Source organism: Ailuropoda melanoleuca, chromosome 2, assembly GCF_002007445.2.
Source record: "Ailuropoda melanoleuca isolate Jingjing chromosome 2, ASM200744v2, whole genome shotgun sequence".
NCBI classification, from domain to species: domain Eukaryota; kingdom Metazoa; phylum Chordata; class Mammalia; order Carnivora; family Ursidae; genus Ailuropoda; species Ailuropoda melanoleuca.
Genome location: NC_048219.1, coordinates 127,427,590 through 127,436,441, shown reverse-complemented (window position 1 = coordinate 127,436,441; position 8,852 = coordinate 127,427,590). Strand labels below are relative to the sequence as shown.

The 8,852-nt window shown below is 40.4% G+C and overlaps 1 protein-coding gene across 1 annotated transcript in view; it reads right to left on the bottom strand.

Moving 5' to 3' along the window:
- Nucleotides 1-8,852, bottom strand: part of GALNT5 (polypeptide N-acetylgalactosaminyltransferase 5) — a 56,138-nt gene that overhangs the window by 31,615 nt on the left and 15,671 nt on the right. The window contains exon 3 of the mRNA XM_002923805.3: nt 8,565-8,684. Coding sequence (XP_002923851.1) covers nt 8,565-8,684 — 120 coding nt within the window. The remainder of the gene's footprint in view (nt 1-8,564; nt 8,685-8,852) is intronic.

The following is an 8,852-nucleotide window of genomic DNA, read 5'->3' as shown; positions in this document are numbered from 1 at the left end:
TTTAAAAAAAAAAAAAAGGGTTACAGGGATGGGGAGGGAGAAGAGGGAATAGTTTAATGGGTATAGAGTTTAAGTTTTGTGAGATGAAAAGCGTTCTGGAGGTTGGTCGCACAACTGTGTGAATGTACTTCAGAGTACTGGACTGTGCACTGAAGAAATAATTAAGATGGTAAATTTTATTTATTTATTTATTTTAAAAAAAGATTTATTTATTTATTTGGCAGAGATAGAGACAGCCAGCAAGAGAGGGAACACAAGCAGGGGGAGTGGGAGAGGAAGAAGCAGGCTCCCAGCAGAGGAGCCTGATGTGGGACTAGATCCCAGAACGCTGGGATCACGCCCTGAGCCGAAGGCATACGCTTAACGACTGAGCCACCCAGGCGCCCCAAGATGGTAAATTTTATGTTACACATAATTTACCACAATAAAAAATCAAAAACTTGCAGGAGAAAAAAAAAACAAGACAAAAATACTTGGAGGCCAAAAAGTAATCATTAAAACTCATTTTTTTCCCATTAGTTGTGTGAAGTAACATTCTCTTCCCAATAAAATTCTCTGTAGCATCTACATGGTTCCAAATGATTTTATACAAGTGGGGTGTATGTGTGTGTGTGTGTGTGTGTGTGTGTGTGCGTGCATGAAGATTAATAATAACCTGAGGAATCTGGGCTATGGCCAAAATCCTATATGTGTCCTTTCAGGCCCAACCACAGGCAAATTGCAAAGGCTTTCCCCGGCAGGTCCTCATGGCTGGAGGCTGCCCTCTCATACCAGACGTGGTCTGCAGCCAGCGCACCACAGCCTCTGAAGGGACTTGCAGTCAAGAGCTCAAGCCCTCCCTCTTCTTCAGTGGACATGCTCTCAGCATAGCTTCATTCCTAGCTCAGATCCCTCCATTGGAGGCCTCCTTCAGGCCAAGATCTCTGTCTCACTGTAAGTGAGGTGGGGAGGTCTCCAAGACATTTTCCTCCATCTGACTTGGCATTCGATTCTTTCCCACTCTGAGCCCTCTCCTTTTTCTTACCCTAGGCTCCAGGCTGTAAATCAGGAGGAGCCTTTAGTTCTGGGCTCCTTAGGCAGTGAGATGACCCTCACGTCTGCACAATCCACAGGGAAAAATGGAACATTCAAGGAGCCAGCACTTTCTTCTGTTTCAATTCTTACTTATACTTCTTACTTATAGTAGTGGAGGAAATGATTAAAGACTTGAGTGTTATTTTCCTTTTGGTTTATTGTTTGAATCAACCACTCTGACACCTGGCTGCTCCCCTCAGCTCTCGACAACCATGTAATAACATCAGTTACCTTCTAGTAAGTGCTTACTCTATGCCAGCCGCTGTCCTAAGCATTCTACATGGTTGTCTTGTTTAATCCACACAACAAACCAGAGGTATAAATCTAATTTTTATTTCCACTTAAGAAATGAGATGTAGCTCTAAGTTTTATTCCCATTTAAGAGAAACAAAGGACTTAAGCAATTTTTTCAAGTTTGCACAGCTAAGTGGCAGCCTGATACTAGAAAATAGCTTATTCCATTGCCTGGGTTCCCCAAAAAAGAAAGAAAAAATGGCCAGAAAGAGGCAGGGCTAAGAAAATGGGAAAGCTTAAAGTAAAATTAGAAGACAGCAGCAGGCAAAGAACCAGGTGAAATTAGAAACCTGGATGATAGCTCATTATCCATGAAAAACTATAAACTACCTCTTAATTAATGGTTCAGTATCTTATTAACCATGAACAAAGGAATTTTTGCATAAGGGTAAGAAACTGACCTTAGCCAAGGTCTAGGTGAGGGACGTTCTTGAGAAGTCTCTAGGCAGCACCAGGCTGTGCTAGGCTAAAGCCCCACCCCCCCTTATCCCCAACTCTTGGAAACAGTGGTTACAACTCCTGATCATGCTGGTGGAGTCCTATTTCCAGAGATTATGGCTTGTTTGATAATGAAAGGCTATTATCAACTATGGGTGTCCTTTTGCACAGTCTGCTCCCTGTGTGGGAAGAAGGTTCACAGGGATTATCTAAGTGTGTTGGGTATGTAAGCATTGCCTGCTAAGGTCCTACTTGGCTAGTGATAGCGTGTGCAGAAAACAACCTCCTTTTTCTCACTCCTTCTACTGCTGGTCCATTCAAACCAAAGAGCAGTCTCTACCAGACTGCCTGTCGCTATCCCCAGAGTAAGCTTAGAGGGTCAAAGGGGCCTGGATTGACTTTCTCAATCCCTGGTAGCAGCATGATGGGTACCCAAACTTACATTCACTTCCCACCTGGCCCAGATCCCCACACAGATTTTCATTCACTTGTTGCCAGGACCCAAAGGAAGCAGCTTCTGTCCAAAACATAGACTGGAATTTTATACTGTTTTATTTTGGGTGAGAAGCGAATCCTCCCATGCATGAATGTCATTGCTCCACTTTCAGACACTTTAATTTAAAATAAGATCTCCGGAACTAGACCAGGGAGCTGTCTATGTAGCTGACTCTGGTTAGGACTTCTACTTGTAGTGGGTATGGTCTCTGGACATTTCACATTCTCTTCCTAACCCCCAGACTTATAATGAAATGAACACAGGATCGAAGCCACATAGCTCTGCTTTCTTTAGCCACATGGGATAAATTACTTAACCTCTCTGAGATTTACCTTATGGGGATAGTTCTAAGATCTACCTAACACCTAACTCCCTTATAAATAGCTAGTGTTATTACTATTTTTTCAACGAGAGTTTAAGCTAGAGCTCAAAATCATCCTATCTTGATGGCCACCTGGCAGGCTTTTCTGTTTCCTAAGAGTAGGTCCCAGCAATGCTGGATGGTTTGCAGATGGGTTTGATTGTAACTTATTTATTTATTTACTTTTTGACCAACTCAGAGATGCTCCGTGCCAAAAAGCTTTGGCTCCTTGTGGAGTACAGATCCCCATTTCTATTCAGCCAACCAGCTTGGGATATTGTTGCCAGCACCAATTAGTGTTGGAGTGTTGTGTCTAGAGTTCCTTGAGGGATGTGGACCTGGCTGGGCGTTTGATTTTACGTAATAATTTACAAGTGATGCTAAGGAAACCACCTGTTTTACAGCAGCAGAAACAAATTGTAGAAATTTACAGGACTATCACTTTTCAGGAGACCTCAGGGTTGTCCAGGAGTTAGATGTCGTTTTAGTCCACATACTTAAAGTTAGCCAACTGATTCTTTGGAATGCTCACAGCAGTGTCACGTATTTTGCCAAATGCCCTTGTTATAAAGGAAATGAGAATCTGATCTCTACTCTGACTCTCCAGAGTGTACTATTGAACCTGCCTGTCTGCAGACACTTCTTGGCAGGGCAATAACTCGCTCTTTCGTTCAATACTCGCATGAGATACGAGTGGCTGGCTTGTTCACTTTGTACCTCAATTACTGCCTCTCTTTTTACTTCTGTTGGTTTCCTATAGGACACTTTCCTTAGAGATCCATTGACCATGGCCTGTCCTTCAGATTTTTAAATCCTACTTGAATTCTCTATGTCCTCATTCTCAGGAAATAACTGATTGGACTCAATCTTTTTGCCTAAATCATATCCAGATGAAGAACCTATTATGCCCTAGAAACTGAATAAGTAGTGAATGCTGTTAGTGGTCAGAGTCACTGTTTTGCCCTTATTATATTGTATTATGTACTTTCAGAAAGTCTAATAATACCTTGGGACCACAATGGGCTACTTGACCTGTTTCAGGTCCTTGGATCTTTGATCTCATCCTTGCCTGTGGTTTCCCCTCCTTTTTTTCTGAATCCTAAAGCGTAAATCTTTAGGAAACAACAGCTGTCAAGGCCTGTCAGATACTGAATTCAGATTCTTGTCTTCCATCTCTCTGTTTGGCTGAGGCAGTCTAGAGAAAATTTCTGCCCTGGTATCTTTGCTGATCTCTGATTACTGAGACTTTTCGGGCCTAGAATATCTCCTGCCTGTGCTTTACTTGTGATGGCTGGGGAATGCCCAGGGGGAGTCTGGGAGAACTAACAGCTTGGTCAGCCCCGCTTAGGGCCAGTCCCTGAAGAGTCCCTGAATTATTTCCTCAGCTAAAGCTGGTATGGGCTTCTGAGTCCCCTTGAATTTCCCACAGGAGTCAGATGCACTTCAGGGCCTTTGGATGTGCCCCTGGGCAAGGCTGTTACTAATTCCATCAAAACACACTTTTCAGCTTCTTTCCAAATTCAGGCATTGACCTTCCTCTAATGCTGCTCAAAGTGTGGTCATAGACCCTGCCATCAGTGATTGGAACAGAAATTGAGAACGAATGCTTTAAAGCCCTAGCAGTTTGCTGGAATTTGTTAATTTATTCTCTATTTTATATATGTGTACTTATATGCGATATATGTCATTATTTATGTTATCTGTATCTCATCTATGCTATATGTACACACATACACATGTATATGTTATACATAATAAATTTATGTGTATATCTATATACATAGAGTATAGATGTATGTATATATAATTGTGTATCTAGCTTTATTTTTTTCCCATTTCTTTCTTAGGTAGTTTATCTTTATTATAATTTACAAAGGGTAGGTCCACAAAATTTGGAAATTAGGAAAAAAAAAGTTCTTCTATGATAGTTTGAGAAGCAACTCTTCACTAGACAGTGGTAGGCAATTAAAGTGCACCTAGCTGGCCTCTCCAAACTAAAGTTGTGACCTCTGAGCAAGTCACTACAACAATGCAGTGGGGTTGGCCAGAATCTAAAAAACAGATAATATAGAAAAGAAGATATTAGAATCTGCTGCACATGTTATTTCATGAAATGTCTACCATAGTTATATGTGTAATATATATATGCATTGGGTTGTGATGTAAGGTTTATTTTTTAACATGGGTCATGGTCAAAATAGTTTGAGAGTTACTGAATGAAAACTGAGCTAATGTGTTCAAGGGTGTTAATGACTGACTGAGAGACAAATTTACATTTTTACATTTGGATTTTCTAAATCCAAAGAAATTATTTTCTGGCTGTATAACCACAAGTACTTGAGCAGGCCGATTAGGCAACTGCTTTGAGCAAGTTCATTGCACCCATCTGAAGAGGCCTCCCGTGTTGTCTAACAGTTTTGACTATTCTGGAGATCATCACCAGCATGCTTTGGGCTCCATGCAGGCAGAGAGAAGTTTTTTATAAGCAGTACATTTTTGGTTCTGCACTTGTCAGCTTTCTCTACATGGATGTCTCATTTTCATCTCAAATTTACATGGACAAAATCGGAACTCAACTGTAATCCCAAATCTGTTCCTCTGGTTATGGCCCCACCGCCCACCAACTTGCTCAGATGCCAATTCTAGGGGTTTTTTTTTGTTTTGTTTTGTTTTTTGGGTTTTTTTTTTTTACTCCTCTCATTATTATTCTCTTCATACATTATCTGATGACAAGTTCTGTGGGCTCCATGTCCACAATATATTTTTACTCTGACCCCTTCCTCCATCTGCCCTAGTACCTCCCTGGTGCTTGGACAACTATAATAGCCTCTTTTTTTAAAAAAGATATTTATTTATTTGAGAGAGAGAGAGAAAGAGCACGAGAGAGTGAGTGGGGGGAGTGTAGAGGNGTTTTGTTTTGTTTTTTGGGTTTTTTTTTTTTACTCCTCTTATTATTATTCTCTTCATACATTATCTGATGACAAGTTCTGTGGGCTCCATGTCCACAATATATTTTTTACTCTGACCCCTTCCTCCATCTGCCCTAGTACCTCCCTGGTGCTTGGACAACTATAATAGCCTCTTTTTTTAAAAAAGATATTTATTTGATTGAGAGAGAGAGAGAAAGAGCACGAGAGAGTGAGTGGGGGGAGTGTAGAGGGAGAGAAAATCTTCGAGCAGGCTCCCCACTGAGTGCAGAGCCAGCTGGAGGGGTCAATCCCATGACCACAATCCGAGAGATCATAACCTGAGCCGAAACCAGGAGTCAGACGCTCGACTGATTGAGCCACCCAGGCGCCGCAATGATAACCTCGTAATTGGTCGCCCTTTTTCCTCTCTCCTCTACCTAATACCCGTTCTCTACAAGATGGCCAAATTGAACTTTAAATTAAGTTAAACAATTTTATCCTCCTCTTTAATGTACTACCTTTGTTTCATATGATACTAAGAATAATGCCTACACTCCTTGAATGACTCATAAAGCTTTACAAAAGCCTACTTTTGCCATGCCCTCCCACATGAATCTCCAATCACTCTCTCTCTGGTCAGCAACAATAAGCCGTACTAAACTTCTTTCTTTAACTTTAATACACAGAACATATTTCTGCAGCAGGACCTTGCAACTTCTTGTCCCAATTGCCTGAGAATGTTCTTCATCCAGATCTTAGCCCCACACTTGCCTACTTGGACCATTTCCTCACTATCCTATTTTTGTATCATTTGTGTGTAATTACTTTCCAAAAGAAAACAAACATGGATTTTTACTTAATGTTCCAAATGGGGTCTATCATTAAGAATTTTAGTTATCACTGCAATGTCAATTTTGGTGTGATGTGTTTGTAGTTAATTTTAAATTTCCATTACAGGTCAAAGAAATCTGTTAGCAAACCAATGGGATAGGAAAAGTTCAAAATTTGGGGTCTAGTTACAAGGAAGTGTAACTTAGGTAAGCAGATAATTTACCATTAGAACATGCTTAAATATGGGGTGCCTGGGTGGCTCAGTTGGTTAAGTGTCTACCTTTGGTTCAGGTTATGAACCCAGGGTCCTGGGATCAAGCCCCACATTGGGCTCCCCGCTCAGTAGGGAACTCCCTCTCCATCTACCTCTCCCCCAGCTCATGCTCTTTCTCTTTCTCAAATAAATAAATAAAATCTTAAAAAAAAAGAACATGCTTAAATTCAAGCTGGTGGAGATCTGCAGTGTCATGGCTTACAGGGGAGGGTGCTAACTAGATGTCTAGAGGCAAGAAAATGTAGCAGATAAGAGTGCAGATTTGAAGCCAAGTTTTCTGGGTTCCAATCCTGCTGTAGCACTTGCTAGCTGGGAGAACTTGGGCAAGTCATAACCTCACTGTGCTTCCATATCTTCACCTGTAAAATGAGGAAAATTATTGTACCTAGCTCCTAGAGTTATTATGAGGATTAAATCAATTACTGTAGAATGTATTTAGAATGGAACCTGGTATGTAAGTTCAGCAATTATTATGGGGAACGGGACCTTCCACAGAAGGATGTGAAAATAAACAGTATGTTTGATGTTATTTTGAAAGAACTTGTGGGCAGAAAAGATTTGGCTCCTCCCATTCACTCACTAACACCCATACACTAAAAAGAGGTGAAGAAAAGAAGGCATGTTGCTCTTTGGGAAGACAGAGAGAGCTTGTCAGAAGCGCAGACATACCCATAGGTCAGGGAAGAGAGAAGTAAACAATTCTAAGTCCTCAAATACTGATGGGATCAGGTCAAAAAGGCATAGGCTTGAAGGGGCTCCAAGTGGTCGAATTTGGGACAATCTGAGTACAATTAAAAGAAAGGAAGGAAGAAAGAAAGAAAGAAAGAAAGAAAGAAAGAAAGAAAGAAAGCGAGCAGAAGGAAGGAAGAAGGAAGAAAGAACAGAAAGAAGGAAGGAAGTTAATAATATACACACTGAATTTTTTAAAGCATAAATTTGTGTTGGTAGGGGCATAGGAGAGGAAGAGGAAGGAGGGAGAGAGAGGAAGGGAGGAATAAAAAGAAGAGGAAGGAAGGACAGAGAGATGGACAGCCCTCAGTGTAATAATTGATTCAAGCAATGATCCTCAATGGGTGCAAAACCACTGAGTAAAATGTGAGGAAAACAGCACTCATATGGATCAAAGTATCACATCACAAATTACTTCTTACCCCCAAAAGAAAAATCTGTCTGCCAACATTTTAACCAAATGCTCAAAATTGCTATCACCCACAGTGGGACAACCTGACGTCATGCGTCTCTTGATTTGAAGCCATTAAACAATACATAATTCCTACCATCTACAGAGTAGAATATTCTAGTCACTCCAAAAACGTTTATCCTGAGTGTAACATGAGGAAACAATGAGAACATTTCAGAATGGTCACATGTACAAAACAAATGGCCTGGACTCTTTAAAAAAACAAAGTTAACGGTAAGTAGTGTGTTATCTCCTCTAGACTAAGGAACTAAGGAGACTAAACAACCAAATGCAGTGCATGGAACTTAATAAGATCTCACATTTCAAAAGAGAGAAGCAGCTGTAAAAAACATTTTAGGAGCAACGACGAGGTCTGAAAGAGCATAAACCAGATGGTATTTAGATAGGAAAGTGTGCTCATCTAAGAGAATGTCTGTATTTTGCAGAGGTGCCTACTAAGGTACACAGAGTTGTAGGGTCACGATGTCTGTAAATTCAAAAGTTGAGGACAAAAGTGTGTGTATATATAAACACATGTCTGTGTATGTGTGTGATGAAGCACATGGTACGGCAAGTTAAAAATTGGTGGCATGATGATTGATGGCTATGTGGGTGTTCACTGCAATATTATTTCAAATTTGCTATCCATTTGAAAACAAATAAACTAAAACAAAAATATAACTAAAAAAAAATTAGCAGCTTCTTACCTGTTGCATTCTGTGCTCCTGCCAGCCTGGCTCTTATTAAACCATGTCTCTCTTTAAGGCGAAGAATCCGAACTTTTGGAAACTGAGACATGTATTTATCCAAATTACCTTTTAGGTAGTCTGTATCACAGTAAGAACAGACAAGGAAACACTTTAAGTAACTAGATCTGGATAATACTAGCAGTGGCTTCTCAACATCAAATTCTAGAAACTATGATATTTACTGTAGTCACTAAATTTTACTCCTTGGGCCATGATTTTCTTTTCTTTTTTCTTTTTTTTTTTCCC